We start from the raw sequence: 18,005 nt of genomic DNA on the forward strand, positions 1-18,005 counted from the left end.
GAATTATTTACATGCACTTATAGATCAATACAAGCTATGGACTATGGACTATGGGGTTATATGAGCTGAGTTGGGCAGCTTAGAAGATGGACATCTTGCGCGCCGTGAGCTTCTGGCCCGGACGCCAGCCGATCGTGGGCATCGCGTAGTACTCGGAGATGCTGCAGATCTCGAGCTTGCGCACCTTCTGCATGGCCTGCGCGAACAGCAGCGCGCACTTGATGTTGTTGATGAGCGACACACCGAAGTCCACGGCGGCACGACGAATCTTGTAGCCGCTCGTCAGCTCCTCGCGGTTCGTTCCTTCCGGCACGTTGATCACCAGCTCGATCTCACCCGACGAGATGTAGTCAATCACACTCGGCAGGTCGCTCTCCGGGTCCGAAGGCTTGCGCAGGGCAATCGTCTTGACGCCCTGCGTGGCCAGGTACTCGTGCGTGCCGGGCGTGGCGTAGATCGTGTAGCCCAACTCCTGCAGGATGAGAGCTCCCTCCGCGAACTCGCGCTTGATGTCCTGGTTGCCAATGGAGATCAGCACCTTCTTCTCCTTAGGCATCTTGAAGCCGGCACTCAGCAGCGCCTTCAGATACGCCTCGTGCATGTCCGTACCGAAGCAGGCCACCTCACCGGTCGAAGCCATCTCCACACCCAGACTCGGGTCAGCGCCGTGCAGACGCGTGAACGAGAACTGCGGAGCTTTGACACCCACGTAGTCAATGTCGATCAGAGCGATCGGCACCGACTTGACCGGCAGACCGATCATGGCCTTCGTGGCCAGGTTGATGAAGTTCAGGTCGAAGGTCTTCGAGATGAATGGGAACGTACGCGAGGCGCGCAGGTTGCACTCAATCACCTTGACGTCGTTGTCACGGGCCATCAGCTGGATGTTGAACGGGCCAGTGATGTCGAGCGCCTGTGCGATGGCGCTGGCAATGCGCTTCACCTGCTTGATCGTGCCCACGTACAGCTTCTGGGCGGGCAGCACCAGCGTGGCGTCTCCAGAGTGCACACCGGCGTTCTCCACGTGCTCCGACATGGCGTAGTTGAGGATGGCGCCGTCCTTGGCCACACCGTCGAACTCGATCTCCTTGGCGTTCAGGATGAACTTGGACACAGTGATGGAGCGCGAAATCTTAACGGCGTCGGTGCTCAGGTAGTCCCTCAGCTGGTCCTCGTCCGAAGCCACAATCATACCAGCACCCGACAGCACGTAGCTGGGACGGACAAGCACGGGGTACTGCACCTCCTGCGCGAACTCAAGAGCGGAGTTCAGGTCCGTCACCTCCGTCCAACGCGGCTGGTCGACGTTCAGCGTGTCCAGCAGGGCAGAGAATTTGTTGCGGTCCTCGCACTGGTCGATGCTTTCCGGAGACGTGCCCAGGATGTTGACGCCGGCCTGGGACAGCGGCATGGCCAGGTTGTTCGGGATCTGGCCACCCACAGACACGATCACACCCTCCGGGTTCTCGCGGTCCCAGATGTCCAGCACGCGCTCCAGACTCAGCTCCTCGAAATACAGACGGTCGCTCTCGTCATAGTCAGTGCTCACCGTCTCCGGGTTGTAGTTGACCACGATCGCCGGCTTGCCCAGCTCACGCACCGTGCGCACAGCACTCACGCCGCACCAATCGAACTCCACAGACGATCCGATGCAGTACGCGCCACAGCCGAGCACCACGATGGCCTCCTCGCTCGTCGGGATGTCGTCCTCCGAGCCGCCGTACGTCATGTACAGGTAGTTGGTCTGGGCCGGGAACTCAGCAGCCAGCGTATCGATCTGCTTGACACACGGCACAACGCCCAACTGCTTACGACGCTCACGCACCTGCATGGCCGTGGCGTTGGGCAGCTTGGCGGCGATCTGACGGTCAGAGAAACCGTTCACCTTCAGCGTACGCACGAAGCGCTCGCTCAGCGTGTCCAGCGTGAACTTGGGCACCGACTGACGCAGCGACGAGATGCGCGCCAGCTTGGACAGGAACCACTTGTCGATCTTGGTCAGCTCGTGCACGCGGTCGATCGTGTAGCCGGCGTCCAGAGCCGAGATGACGTAGAACAGGCGCTCGTCCGTCGGATGGCTCAGCTGCGCGTCCAGCACCTCCGGATTGGTCTCGTTGTCCACGGCGCTGCCGTCCAGACCGTCCAGGTTCGGGTTCACCATGCGCACAGCCTTCTGGATGCACTCCTCGAAGTTGCGGCCGATAGACATGACCTCGCCCACGGACAGCATGTAGCTACCCAGGTCATTGGACACACGCGAGAACTTCTTCAGGTCCCAACGTGGCATCTTGACCACACAGTAGTCCAAGCTGGGCTCGAAACAGGCCGTGGTCGTCTTGGTCACGCTGTTCTTGATCGACACGAGGTCAATACCCAGAGAGATCTTGGTGGCCACGTAGGCGAGCGGGTAACCCGTGGCCTTGGAGGCGAGAGCGCTGGAACGAGACAGACGAGCGTTCACCTCGATGATGCAGTAGCGCTCCGACTTAGGGTCCAACGCGTACTGGATGTTACACTCGCCCACAATGCCCAAGTGACGCACCACCTTCTGCGCCGTCGAGCGGAGCTTGAAGTACTCGCTGTTCGACAGCGTCTGCGACGGAGCCACGACGATCGAGTCGCCCGTGTGGATGCCCAGCGGGTCGAAGTTCTCCATGTTGCACACCGTGATGCAGTTGTCCTTGGCGTCACGCACAACCTCGTACTCGACTTCCTTCCAGCCGCGCAGGTCCTGGTCGATCAGAATCTGCTTGATCTGGCCCTTCGACGCCGAGCCGTGCAGTGCCTTGGTAGCCAGCACACGCAGCTCCTCGTCGTTGACAGCGAAACCCGAGCCCAGACCGCCCAGAGCGAAAGCCGCACGCACCAACACAGGGTAGCCGATCTCGTTGGCAGCCTTTAATGCGCCTTCGACGGTCGTAGCCGGCTGACTCAGAGCGATCGTCTCGTCAATCTCCGCCAACTTGGCCGAGAACTTCTCGCGATCCTCCGTGTCGATGATCGACTCGATCTGCGTGCCCATGACGCGGACGTTGTGACGCTCCAGGTCGCCGTTCAGGTACAGCTCGATACCGACGGACAGAGCCGTCTGGCCACCCATACTCACCAGGATTCCATCCGGCTTCTCCTTCTTGATGATCTCCAGCACCGTCTCGGCACGCACCGGCACGAAGTAGACCTTGTCGGCCAGACCCTTGGACGTCTGCACCGTGGCGATGTTCGGGTTCACCAGCACGACGTGCACGCCTTCCTCACGCAGAGCCTTGATGGCCTGCGAGCCAGAGTAGTCGAACTCACCAGCCTGGCCGATAGACAGACCACCGGAACCGAGCAGCAGCACCTTGGAGAACGTCGGACGGTCGTACAGAGACGTGTCCATGACTGTGAGCTTAGGCGGAGCGCTGTTGACCTTCTCCAGGAACATGTCGAAGAGGAAGGCCGTGTCCGTGGGGCCGCCACAGGCCTCCGGGTGGAACTGCACCGAGAAGAAAGGCTTGTGTTCGTGGATAATACCCTCATTCGACTTGTCGTTGGCGTTCATGAAGAAGGTCTTCCATCCCTCAGGCAGAGAGTTCGAGTCCACAGCGTATCCGTGGTTCTGCGGTGTGATGTAGCAGCGTGTAGTGCGCATGTCGATGCAGGGCTGGTTCATACCGCGGTTACCGTACTTCATCTTGTACGTGGTGGCACCGGCGGCCAGAGCCAGGATCTGGTTACCCAGACAGATACCGAAGATAGGCTTGGGGTTCTCCTGGTTGATAGCCCAGCGGATGCTCTCGATGGTCTTGGAGGCCATGGTTGGGTCACCAGGACCGTTACTGATGAAGATACCGTCGTACTGCAGCTCGCTGTTGGGCAGGTCGTAGTCGTAGGGCACGACCGTGAGCTCCACGCCCTTGGAGGCCAAGTACCGCACAATGTTGTGCTTCATACCGCAGTGGAAGGCCACGATCTTGGGAGACGCGCCCTTGTTGTACACGGTCACTTCCTTGACGGTCACTTCGGCCACGAGGTTCACCTTGTTGGGGTCCACGATCTCAGTGGCATGGCCCTCGAACTCGATCTTGCCTAGCACGGCACCGAGCGAGCGGATGCGCTTCGTGATCATACGTGTGTCGATGCCGAACAGAGCCGGCACGTTGTGCTCCTTGAGCCAATCGCCCAGCGACTTGACGGCGTTCCAGTGACTGTACTGGAACGAGTACTCGGACACAATGAGACCCGAGATCTGCACCGTGCCCGACTCGAAAAACTTGGGCAGGTTAAACTCGTCCTTGACGTCCATGTCGGGCACACCGTAGTTGCCAATAAGTGGGTACGTCAGCACAAGGATCTGGCCACGGTACGACGGATCGGACAGAGCCTCCGGGTAGCCCACCATACCCGTGTTGAACACCACTTCGCCCGAGATGCTCTTGTCCGCACCGAACGAGTAACCGGCGTACGTAGTGCCGTCCGCCAGCACCAACGTGCCACGAGAGGCGTTGTCTGTGTCTGCGGCCACGGGAGACAGCACCGGCGCCTGCGTGGCCGGGGCCGCGCTCTCCGAGAAGGTCACCGACGACATGTTGACGATGTGATGTGTAGGTTGAAGCTTGATGGAGCGGGACGGAGTGACGGTCCCGGTGGAGTGGTGCTTGCTTGCGCTCTTGGAGGCAAAAGGCAAAGTCTTAGCAGCGGGTGCACGCAGACCTAAAAGGTAAACGCGTCTTGAAGCCTGAACCGTCGGTAGTTGGAGTTGGGCAAAGACTCACTTGGTTTGAGTAAGTGTACACCGAGAGTGGACAAGCGTAATCAGAGCGGATGCCCGCCCCACGATGGGAAACTGGCCTGTCTACGACGTCCGCTTACTCAATGCAAGTGAAAAGTTCGATTTGGGAATTTTTGAAAAGGATGGCCAAAGATCGTCGCAGACCTTCCGATACTAAAGACAAGTCAAAGCCAGTGGCCAGGAGAAGCCCAAACACGTCAGCCAACAGAGACGGGGCGATCGCGAATGCGTGGTGCTGGTGCGCCGTGTTGCGCGCGGAGCTCTTTTCAACTCTTTCCGCTTTTTGCGGCTTAGGGCGCAGGTGGTTTAGGAAGAGCGAGTGGATCGAAGCGCTGACCTGACGGACGCGATGGAGGGCACGTGACGACAGCGACTGACATGCATCACGGAGAAGCTGTATAAACAGGAGAGCGTGATCTACCTCATCTACGGATAATCTACAGTGGACAGCTACAGCGCTACAGCGAACAGCTACATACAGGTCAGCACGCCACCACGCACGAACAGCGCTAAATCAGATCATAGGCGAGATAACGTGCTGCATGGAGCCACTAAGAGCTTTCGGGAGAGGTGGGGGGGGCGATGATTGAGCGGTCTGTGGCGTTCAAACAGTGGAAAAGAGGACGCAAAGGCCACGCTGGGGAGGGAGAGAGCTTTCAGGACCGTGTGCGCGCGTGAAATAGCGTTTAGCTTTCAGGACCGTGTGCGCGCATGAAACAATGTGCGGCGGAGCGGACCAACGTCCGAGATCTTTGTCTGAGGAACGCGTTCAGATAGATGACGGACGGAGCTGCTCCAGTGTAGCGATTTGCAGAATCAACCCCTTTGTGCGCCGTTAAATATATTATATATATTTGTACGATACGCGTTGGTCTTGGGCGGGGTTGCGATGCATCTTGGGTTAGGCTGGCACACTCAGCTGGCGTGGTGGTGTCGCTGCGGTACTGTCAAGTAGGCGTCGAAACGTGGAAAGTATCGATGTTCGACACCATCTCGCAGCAAGTGGTGGTGCTGGGACTGATCAGCAGAGTAGGTATATCGAGTTGGCAGCAAAGATTCCCTGTCAAATTGTCTGCACAATCTTAATTATTGTCAATCAAAGCAGAAAATACTACAGTAGTAGATAATTGAAATTTACAAAAAGTGATCAAGCCAAAATAAGCTTTTGAATTAGCGAAACTCAGGCAGTAAATTATTGTAGGATAAGCAATTATTTTTCAAACAGAGAGAATATCTCTCCTAAGTCTCACGATTTTTTGTTGATACGCCCAATCAATTCTTTAAATTTTGTGTTTTGACCAATCACTGTCCATCCCTAAACATTCCGAAGATGTTCCCAATTATTTTGGGAAAACGTGCACATTACCGAATAATGATACGTACAAATGTCAAGTCTAAAGCTAGATTATTAAAATAGCTGCGACTCTCCCAAGTTCTCTCCACGCGACTTTGCCTGTTAAAAAGATGCAGCGCAGTGCAAGAGGACTCGACGTCCCGCAAGGGACGGCAGTGCAAGAAGCAGCAGCAATGAAATGCTTCGGGGAATTCCTAGCACTCGGAAACATGGACCAAGAATCCATCGCCACGATTGCGAAGTCGTTGTCTAGCTCTGATGCTTTATCTAGCCAGAATTTCTACTCTTTGCTAACTGCTTTCTCTATTTTTCTGCAAACGAAACAAAGTTCTCAAGGCAGCCAGCTCGCCAAGGCTACCGCAGTTGGCTATATGTCACAGGTAGTCAACCTGCTGAGAGAGCGGTATCCGCAGTTTATGTCAGACAGCAAGCGAATTGGAAAAATTAGGGATAAAATTGCTGCTGCTATTGAGGAGCGGAACTTGCTAACCGGTGCACAAACAGGAGAGGCACCTGGGTGCACGCTGGGCGACCTACGTCTGTAAGTCCAGAAAACTAGTACTAAGGGGGCTGGAAATGGCTACAAGAGTCTACATGATGCTGTTGTATTAACGCTAATGTGGCACACCTTTGGTCGCGCTATTGGTACTTGTTTTGCCAGAAAAACTCAGCTCTCCATGTCAGCATCGGGCGAACTGTTTTTCCGTGTGGCAAGAATCAAGACGTCTGTAGTACAAGGGATTTCCATTTACAAAGCGGCCGTACACTGGGAACATTGCATGCTACATGCACTGGGTAGGCTCTTTGTGGGTGCTTCTGATCCATCATGTTACGTATTTTCACTGGTAAGCACGTGGCTGCGTCCGATTTACCTGGAGAGAAGACGTACAGTCAAGACGAAGCAAGTCTGTATTGGGAAAGCCTCGAAGAAAACCAGGACTCGAAGGAGCCTCCAGCAAAGCGTGTTAGAGGAAGGCCAAGTGTAGCCAAGTACATCAACGACATCATAGCCTCGGTCACCGACCGGCTCTCAAAATCCTGTGCCCCAATGCCTCCCGACCTTACACCTGAGCTCACTAGTCACTCGTTGAGGCGGGTGCAGCTGCCTACGCGAATGCGTCACCGAAGCTCGCAATTCAGTGGATCTCGACGCGAGGGGCGCGGCTGCTGGACTCTCTAACAAAGGCGGTCGCTTACGTGGGCACCACCACGAAGGAGGACCAAAGCGTCGGCAAGGTGCTTGCGGGATACCAGAATCCGCATCTGCCTTGTATAACGCCGTCGATTGTGTCCTTGAAGGCGCAACTACCCGATGTCGAATACGCCCAGCTTCTAGGACTGCGGGGGCTGCTTTTCAAAAATGTGTCGGGGTTCACGGAAGTAAATCTAAACGTTGACGGTGCGATACTGGATGCTGCAATGGCGGCGCTCTTCATTCGTCTCGAGGAAGTCGCTTCAGCAGTAGCAAATAAGCAGGGCACGTCTGGGTTCACGTCGCACTACGTGTGCCGGTTTCGCGAAGCTCTTGACGCCACCAACACCACCCTGGGAGCTCACTTGACACTTGATTCTTGTATCGAATGGGGGCGACAGCTACGAGTGTTGTGGAAGGCGAAGAATCATGTTCAACTCGGAAATAGCAGTGGCGGTGACACAGCTGCGCTTAGTGCTGCCATCACGCAAAATGCTGGCTTCGATTGGAACAATGCAGCAAACATTGCACAAGCTTGTTGCCATGCACGAGGCACAGCCTTGTAGCTCCTCCCAACCGCCGACTTGCAGCTGTAGTACATCCGGTTCTAGTGCTCCACTTTCTCCACGCCAGGATGACGTCGTTGTCGAGGCTCACACGCTGGCTGGCCGCTTCTTTAATTGGTTCACACTTGATATGTGGCACACGGCTACGCAGAAAAGACAGCAGTTTGTGCGCGCTGATCTGAAGGCCTGCATTAGCATCATGATGGCTACCGGTGGACGTGATATGAACATACCTGCTGCGCCGGTTGAGCGAAATGGAGTCGCATATCGCATGTGGAAATAGGCGCTCTGGACGCTAGCGGAAGACTTGGACAAGAAGGTCAATTGCAAGCTGAGAAGTATTGACGGGAAGAGCACCTCCAAGACAGCCAGCTCTTTGAGGAAGCGTTGGAGGAAGCTGCGACTTGAACATCAACCGGAGTACAAAGCGCTGTGCTCTGCGTACATCCTTCGCAAAGCCGCCAACGGTATCGTCGACCAGTGCACACCTGACACACACATTTGGAAGCAAAAAGACTTAGAATTGTAGGCTCAGTTCAGTCCATGTCTTCATTTAAACGCTTAAATAGTACGCCTATGCATATATATTTCACAGCAAACACACAATCAACAGTCTTGCGGTGAGTACACACCGCACTGACAATGTTAGCGACCCGTCAGCTACACAATCAAAGCATTTTACGCACCCCGAAGACGTTGATAGCAAGTCGAAAACATATAATGTAGCCGTCGGCGCGCGAAATGGGCAGCATTTCACCAGCCCTGCTGGGTTTGATCCCGCTTTAACAGCACGCGAGCGCTGAGTCTGCGGCTTCGTCCTGAACGTCGGCGCGTTGGTGCGCGTGACTGGATCTGCGTGCTTGGCTGCTCGTAGGCGCGCGTGCGCGTGCGTGGCTGCTCGTCGGTGCGCGTGCTTTTCGGGCTGTGGGGGGAGTGGCGTGCCTCGTTTTAAAAAAACCTTAAGGTTTTGGAACCGATATTTCTGCTCATACTTTACTCAAATGGTTAGGCGGCAGTTGACTGATTGGCTCCCAGTTTTTGGAACACGCTTTGAAACTCGTTATTACTGTGCTGGTAATACTGTATTTCGACCACAAGCATACGTGTACTTCAAAAATGTAAGACCGGGTAGTTAAATCAAATACTACGGTGTAGATTACTGCTCCCGACAGAGAAAGCTGATACCATACCATAAAATTGCCGACACCTGGCCAACTGTGCCGACAAGACATGATTGGTCGAAAATGTAAGAAAACTGATTGATTCAAGTGAATAGATTGACACGGAAGGTGTAGGAAACTTGCGCAGTGCAACACTGGTTGTACGCCAAGCGAAATTCGCTGCGAACAAAGTAAATAATCAAATATATGCAGCATATCATAATTAATGTTGTGCAAAGGCTGCACCTCACAGCCTACTCCATGTAGCGTTGTGTAATATGATGCTAACTTCTCGTCTCTTGATAGAGCTAGGAGGCGACTACTTCATGCATCCAAGTGGCAGCATTTATTTAACAATGCAACTTCCATTTTTTTTTTTGACATAATGTTTTTTTTTCATAGTTTGCTTTTCGCAACTATTATCCCAGCTGGCAGGCACTGACTGTATTTTAGCTTCAAATCACATGCAAAAACGATAATACAGTACCACACTCGTGAATACTGTACTCGCCCAGTATTACTAAAAGGACTATTTACCGTTAATAATACACAATGTAGTACTGTATATTGAACCAAGTGGTGAAAAACAAATCCTGAGAAAAAAGGCAGTCGGTTGCTTTCACAGCTGCTGGGCAATCAATGATGTGTAGAGCAAATCAATTGCAGTAAACTGCATTACGCTAATGCTTGAAACGCTAGAAGCTAATGCAATTCTCAAATGGTAACGCTACTACACAGAGACATCTAGGCTAGGTCGCATAACTACATGGTTTCTTACGCTTTTAGCATGAATGGCTAGCAGGAAGTTTGCCTGCGCCAACGCTCCCCCAACTCACTTCTACTTTTGCACTCCCTTTAGCCAGCGTTCTGCTAGCGACCGTTTTGCGGGAAAGTCAGTGTGAAGTAGAAGTTGGGAGTCTTTCGGTGCGCGTTTCTCTCCGGATCCGGCGATTTGCTAGATAATCAGGACGGAGATGCATCCAACAATTTGAGACGGACAAGAGGTCGTCCAATGTGTCAGAATCAGAGCGGAACTTCGGTTCGATACTCGCTGTGCGGATTATATTCGGTCAACAATGCTCTTCAACACCGCGATATGTTGTCGGTTGAGACAATGGCGCCAATTGTGCGTCGTTTGAATGAAAAATCAGGCGAAAGTGAGGGCCTTGAACCTCACGGTAACGACAAATACGGTGCCTATTCTACGGCGGCGCTGCACGAAGCACTTCGAGCCAAGGGATATCAACTGAGGTACCTCAACAACATGGCGACTTTCAATTGTAGCAAGAAGAAGTGGTTTAAGAAGGTGGCCCGCTCCAAGTACAAGCATCTCATGATCGTTGGTAGAGCAATGGGTCAGAAGAAAGGGACGTGTCACTGTATTGCGCGAGCTTTAGTTCGTGACAAACACTACTTCATCGACTCCGATGAATTCGTCTACAAGGCAAGCACTGAGGAGGCATTGCGACATTTCTTTGCCGAGGTTGATGGTGTTTATGCCATCGAGCCAAGTAATCAATCAAAATAAATTTTCTTTTACTTTTAATCCTTCTTCAAAATTCAAGTTTTAATTTTAAAAACACGTTGTCAGTTTGATTTATAATAAAAATAATTAAATTTGGGCAACTCCATAGTAATTTAATATTAAACAGCACGTGAAATTCTGAGTTTGTTTGTATGTCTCTTTAAGTCGTTTGTGTAGCTGGTATTGACCTGAGTAATCTAGGTGCCTTCTTGACCATTCCACCTTCGACTCTCTTAAGGCAGTGGCGCTCGAGCGTCTGGCCCATCTTGAGAAGTTTCTGTTCGATGGCCGTGCGGTGCTTCGGGTAGGTGTCGAGCAGCCAGTTCTTCACGTGACGGTAATAGCTCATGACAGACTTCCTAGCCAGCGGCTTCCCTCCTCGTCCCTCCATAAAGGCTAGATGAACACCAAAGCGATCCATGAGCTTCACAAACACCGCTCCGCTTCCGTCTCCAAGGAGGGAGGCTGCGACGAAGTCCATGGTGACTCCTTCCGCAGCGATAAACCGGTTAAATGCGTTGATAGCTGTTTGGCGAGCGCGCTGGGAGTTGACAGGTGCGAGGTCTTGAAGGATCATACTCGTTTCTAGTGTTTTGCCGGTAAGAGCGCAAATATGCCAGTGATGTGGACTGAACTAGTGGCTCGTATTGAGCCGCTGCATATTCTGCCCTCCGTGCCTACATTATACGTCGACACAATGTCGGTAGCCTGTAAACCTACCCCTAGTGGATATTATTGGTAGATTAGATACATAGATGAATGTCATTGGTCAAAAGGCGCACACTGCTGCCATTTTCCTATACTTAAATGATGATAAAATTATGTGTCGGCACCTTGATGATATTCATCCGTATCCGTATTTCCAGAGTTCCGTGCCACACTAACAGTTCATCTGAAAACTTTACAGTTTCCACTATAAATATTAACCAATAAAAAAAGCAAACATCACTGGAAAGAGGACATCGCGTAGCATCGAAAGTGCCCTCCCGCACCTCAAGGCGCCAAATACTCGGTGACAAATCGCCCAATACGGTGTGAACCAAGTGCAGAGCTAACGGGCTGTGTCATAAAAGAAGTCGATCCAGTTGAAGAAGCAGCGCTAGCAGATACTGTTGCTGCAGTAAAGGCGAAGCTGTTATCACTTTGAGAAGCAAGTAAGGAGCACAAAGTGGGTCGGATAAAAATTCAGCACCGTGTAGCCGGACAAGTAGCAATGGATGCTAGAAACGATCCTGCTCCTCTCTTAGCGAAGGATGAGGTAAATGGAGTGATCGAAGCTGTTGAGCAACGTTCTGATCCCGCCCAGTGCTTTACAATTGAGAGGTTGGCTTTCTTCATTTACCGTATTGAGAAGAACAGTCCAAATAGACGCACCCGATCCCCGACATTTTCTTCTCTCAGCTGGTGTTACGACTTTATTGCGTTACACAAGAACACTTTTGGGCCAAGAAGAGCCCAAAACATGGAGGAGTGTCGAGCGAAAGCGTCCACATGCGAAAATGTCTTGCGGCACTATAAGAATTACGAAAGCGTCGTAGGAAAAGTGGATAATATTGAGTCAAGATGCGTGTGGAACCTTGACGAGACTGGCATGTGCGGGCAAGGAGCTAGAAAGAAGGAGATTGGGCTTGACCCTAAAGGGAAGCGTGCCAATGTTCAGCAGTCAAACGATCGGACCAACGTCACAGCTCTCGTGTGTGTGGATGTTGATGATGGGTGTCTGCCTCTTTTTTGTATTATGCCTGGAACTGATGTGATACGGAGCGAATCACGGGAAGGGTATCCCAATGCTATGATTGCTGCTTCTCCTTCGTCATTTTTGACAACTTAGCGGTTCGTATATTTTGCACCTGATTTATGAAGCCAATACCACGGCTGTACTCGTGATGAGTGCTGTGTGAGGAGTTACGCATAGAGGCTGCTGAGAAAAGAGCAAAATCGTAAGGCCAAAGCTCTGTTACGCGAAACAAAGATAAAAAGGCACTAGAGGCACGTATGAATACTAAAACTTTGCGAGGAGTAGATGACAGCAAAGCGCACGCTCGACAAGACGGTAAAGCTCGTGTATTCTGCGGCTGCGTAATAATGACTGTATGTAAAATGCAGCTTGGATTGTCTATACAAATTTCGAGACATAATAAGAAAGAACAGCGCTGCGTCGCGCTGCTATAGCTATTTTTCGTTGTACTGCACTGAACGGTTTCCTTGGGATTTCTACGTTTTCCATGTACCTTCAGATTTCTTTAAATCCCCTACTTTGTGTCTTTTTGATGAGCTCAAAAGTGGCACGGAACTCTGGAATACGGAAAGATACATGTAATTGATACACCGCGAAAGGCTTCAATAGACTATTGATAGGAATATACTGCAGCTATTACGGCATCAATTTAAAGCGACAGGGTCGTCTTCTCCGAGATGTACGAATTCGCGTGGATTGATCGCGCGTCTACCGTTTATATGTTGATCACCTACAGAATGGAGGCCTGATCGCTATCGGCGAGAAGAGAGCCCATGAAATCCACAAGCAGCAAAATATGCAAGACCAACTACTCGTGGTTGTAGCAGGGAAGGGTTTCGAGCTGTCTTCACAAGGACCAACGGTTGGTGCCACCAATTCACCGACGGTGGATCCAGTGACCGCAGAATATCATAGCGCGCTTTGGAGCGGACATGCAGAGCAGCATTGCAACTTCTACAAATGTAAGTCACAAGCACTTAACTACACCTGCAGAATAAAGCAGCGGCTTAGAATCGCGCATACTAGACCTGAGATCCTCAGACCAATTTCAAATCACGCGGATGGTTTTCTAGTTGTACCAAATGCTGACATACTGAGCACCGTGATGGCTCCGTGTATGTCGCAGAAAAGGTGTACTCAGTGAGTTCACCAAAAATCATTGAAAGACTCGAACTATGACAACTGGCTAAGATGTCAAATTCAAAAGTGGATGGGTACTTCGTATTACTACCGTTGTAGCTATTTCGCAAATATGCAAAACAAAATAAAGTGTATGATGCTGCTGCTGCCCTTTATCAGCTGGATACGATGTATAGCGCCGTCGGAGCCGATACGTACCATCAGACAACACAACTGCTCATCCACCTCACCTTGTTCAAATATATCCTTCCCTCAATCTAGAATTAAATGTCTGCAGCCGTTAGCTTCGCTCCATGTGTGACATCCAGACCATCACGTCTCAACGAAATTTTCAGCATTACTATATCCTCGATCCCGTACAGGATCACATTCCCATCACAGTACTCACTTTTACTGCAACAGAGTTAGCCCTTAGCACACCACTTAGAAATGCCATTTCCCCGGCGATGGCCATGAATTGCCTACCATGGGGTCCGTAATACTCTAGCCATCTTTTGCAATGAAGGAGAAGTCAGCGCCAGCTTTCCATCCGAGGCAGTACATCTAATCGCGCTGAAGCTTGTTGATAAGATTTCCTTTCGAAAACGTTTTGTTGCTTTTTTTGTCCTTGCAATGCGTCCGAGGGATATCGCTTTGGCCACCACCCGCTTTTTCGCTGGAAGCGCGTCCATGGCTACTGCCAGTGAAAAACTCTATTTCAGCGCCATTGCAGCAATTACGTGAAAGCCCATGCATCCAGTGCTCCGTAACGACTTGCAGTCACAGCGAAATTTTGCGCAAATCGCAACAATTAAAAAAAAAAGTAAGCAAAAAAAGACCCGATGCAGCTTGGCGATCAAGGGGGGGGGTCGGTACCTGGTCTAATGCTACGATTAGCTCATTGGTCAGCTTGAACGTCTTGGTGCGATTCGTATCAAGTAGCCCAACTAACGCAGATCTTTTTAGTTGAGGCTGCTGTCTTCAACCGAATCGACGTGATTATGCAGCCCAGTTTTTGATTTCAGATACCTGTGACTCACCACCGCAAATTGCATCAATCCTAACAGCAACGCATTTAGGATTGCACTTTTAATAGTACAAGCTAACCGGTTAGCGCGACCAGCGGTGACAGGCTTTGCGGACTTACCCGATGGTGTCTCTATGTACTTCGAAGCGCTCAATTAAATGATGCACTTAATATTCTTTTCATTTTCCTGTCGTCGCTTTATGTAGTGGCGTTCTGGCTGGATATGTTTGGCAGCGTGAGCAACCTTGATGCTCATCAGCAGACCGGGCCATGTTGTAAAGATCGTTGTTAGTGATAGACTAAAATATAAGTAGAAAAAAACAAAATAAAACATCGCTGCAATGACCGAATGTGGCTGTTGGTGTGTCAATAGCAGCGAGTGCGAGTCACCTGGTACCGACTCTTCCAAAACAGCTATATTCTTTGCCCTCTTTTCGGCTACTCCGCAAGCTTTAATAACTCCGTTTGGGGACCCCAAAGCGTTCTGCGACCGAAGAATGCTCACAAATGCGCTTACCGCAAACCACCTCTTCCAATAATGCAAACATATTGTTTTTTTCAAACCAGTTGACGTAATCGCACTCGCCATATTCATGCCAGAACATTATGTACAGGCTCGAAAGCGCATCAACTTGCTCTTCGTGCCACATGTATCAACGATGATAATTGCGCTTTTGGTCTTAAAAAACGAACTTTGCGACAGACGTTCTTTGTTTTTCCGGCACTCCTAGACATGTGAGGCTAGCAGTCCAGCAAAACAATTTGATACCAAACCGTGAGTTATGTGTTTGCGATGCAGTCTGAATGGCCCAAGCTACTATATTTTGTGACCGAATCACGCAAGGAAAGAAGCTTGGCAAACATCACCACCGAGGTGAACAGGCGCTTGTACGCGTACTCGTGCTTAGTCCGCACAAACGTGTAGGCCCACGGCAAGAAGCTCTTATTGACAGTAAACATAGCATTGGGATACCCTTCCCGTGATTCGCTCCGTATCACATCAGCCCCAGGCATAATACAAAAAAGAGGCAGACACCCATCATCAACATCCACACACACGAGAGCTGTGACTTTGGTCCGATCGTTTGACTGCTGAACATTGGCACGCTTCCCTTTAGGGTCAAGCCCAATCTTCTTCTTTCTAGTTCCTTGCCCGCACATGCCAGTCTCGTCAAGGTTCCACACGCATCTTGACTCAATATTACCCACCTTTCCTACGACCCTTTCGTAATTCTTATAGTGCCGCAAGACATTTTCGCATGTGGACGACTCCTCCATGTTTTGGGCTCTTCTTGGCCCAAAAGTGTTCTTGTGTAACGCAATACAGTCGTAACACCAGCTGAGAGAAGAAAATGTCGGGGATCGGGTGCGTCTATTTGAACTATTCCTCGCAATACGGCAAATGAAGAAAGCCAACCTCTCAATTGTAAAGCACTGGGCGTGTGACGGGGTCACACAGCACCTTGCACAGAGGAAGTGCTTAAGGGTATTAACTACCCGAGTGAACGCTAGTCCACGTGTCCCCGGCCTCAAAGGGAACGGTTTGTTACTTAGAAATGTAGATTTAAGACTGATGTATTTATAAGTAAGATAAGCTTGGGTCTCATACAAACTAGAGGTTACCTATAGTGAAGCTAAGTAGTCATGCACTGACTGGCTCCGAGGGCACCTGGTACCGTGTACAGTACCAGGTGTCCACAAGAGTGACGGGTCACTCTTTATGTAACATGGGGCACATTGGATTGTACGCGGTTACATCCTCCCGCACTTAACTGAGAATCACCTGATTCTCCAATCACAACTGATTCTCCAATCAGAAGTGAGAGAATTAAAACACCAAAAGGTGAATTCTCACACTGAGCAGCCACGAGACTGGCGCGGCTCTCAGTCACACTCACAGTGACTTGTGCTGCCAAAGCTCACTGGGATTTGCATCCCTATGCTCACAGCTGTGTTGGCCGCAAAGCCTACACTCAGAGCTGCCTTAGCACCTGCGCTAGAGCGCGTACAGTGCTTTGGCACAGGGTGCAATAGCATCCGAACATGTGGCATTCGCCCACAGCTCGCACCAGAGGACACGACAGTCCTCGCGAACGCGTCCGGAGCATGGTGTCCCCGCGAGGGACGACACCGAGAAGGGCAACACCTTCCCCAGCACTAGAGGGAGCTATCAGCTCACCTCGGGTAATGCCTTTGGCTCCAGCAAGGATCCATCCTTGCGGGCGGAGCTTCTGCCACGCTCTCTTCGCGTCTTGGTCACCATACCAGCGGCTCGTAGGTGTCCTTCATCGACACCGTGTACCGTGCCAGTACACAACCGTGGTGTAGATGTCTCCCATCGACACCATGTACCGTACGGTACTAACCTTTGGTGCGGTACGCACACCACAAGGCTGCCATGTTTGGCGGAAACAGCTTCTGCTGTGCTGTCGCCTGAACAAATTCATGGCCAGTGCTCACATCATGCACGACGCATGTGCAAGCACAGTGTACAGGTCCATGGGCCCGTACACGAGGTACGCTGTGTACGTCACGTACCACAGCTACCATACGTGCTCCGTGCACGTCATGTGTGTCATGCACGACGAGTTTATTACGTGGAACTCCCGGCAGGCTGCTCGACAGCAGCCAGTGCCGATGCACGGTACGTGCGTTGACTCACAGCGTCCAGAGCGCATCGGGTCGTGGTATGGTACATATCCTTTGCATGTCTGTCACAGACACCATGTACCTTGATGGTACTCGATCGTGGTGGGGCATATCTCACCACCATGCCACTGCGGCGTTGGTGTCTGGCATTGACACCGAGTACTCACGGGTACCAACCCATGGTGAGGCAAGCTGCCATCACCACGGTGTCATGCTCGGTGCGGCACCAGTAACGACTGCGTGCCTTGCCTCAACCACCACCTGGTCATTTGTGTGTGCACTCGTGCACCACACCTGGGTTATGGCTCCACGGCCCATTATACCCGTCGCGTTGCGTACATCACGTACCGCAACCGCTTTGTCGGCGGGTGAGACGCTCCGTTCACCCTACCCGACAGGTCGTTCATGACCAAGCGACCAGTGCGTTGATTGCACTAGGCCCGCGCTTCGCCTCGTGTGTGGTTGCTTGCAACCCCAACACGGCTGATTCGCTCAGCGATTCCGAGGCACCTTGCGCCAGTGGCTTTCTTCGCCACTATGTCTTGTTCGGCTAGAGCTACCGCAGCTCTAGCCCGGCTGTTCGCCTCCAGCCTGCAGTCGACGTACATCGACGCCTGGCTCCGTAAGAACTTGGTCTTACCTCAACACCAGGGAGGAAAGGTATTTCCGAGCCTCTCCCCAACTTACACTTGAGACTACTGAGTCTCTCGTGGCTTATGATAGCCACTGGCAGCACGACGGCTACCTACCTCTTGGAAAGTCAGGGGGGAAAGGTATTTCCGAGCCTCTCCCCCACTTAACCTCGAGACTACTGAGTCTCTCGTGGCTTCTAATAGCCACTGGCAGGCGCGACGGCTCTCCGCCCTGTGCACGGCGTCGGTATGGACGACCGCGTCGGCCGTGT

The 18,005-nt window shown here is 51.7% G+C and overlaps 1 protein-coding gene across 1 annotated transcript; it reads right to left on the bottom strand.

Moving 5' to 3' along the window:
• Positions 1–79: 79 nt before the first annotated feature.
• PITG_10452 (CAD protein) lies at positions 80–4,663 on the bottom strand (the record flags this gene model as incomplete). Its single annotated transcript, XM_002902195.1, has 1 exon — positions 80–4,663. One exon carries the CDS (start codon positions 4,565–4,567, stop codon positions 80–82), a length of 4,488 nt encoding a protein of 1,495 aa, XP_002902241.1.
• Positions 4,664–18,005: the final 13,342 nt, after the last annotated feature.

The sequence above is a fragment of the Phytophthora infestans genome, genomic scaffold (assembly GCF_000142945.1).
Source record: "Phytophthora infestans T30-4 supercont1.18 genomic scaffold, whole genome shotgun sequence".
Classification (NCBI taxonomy): Eukaryota; Oomycota; class Peronosporomycetes; order Peronosporales; family Peronosporaceae; genus Phytophthora; species Phytophthora infestans.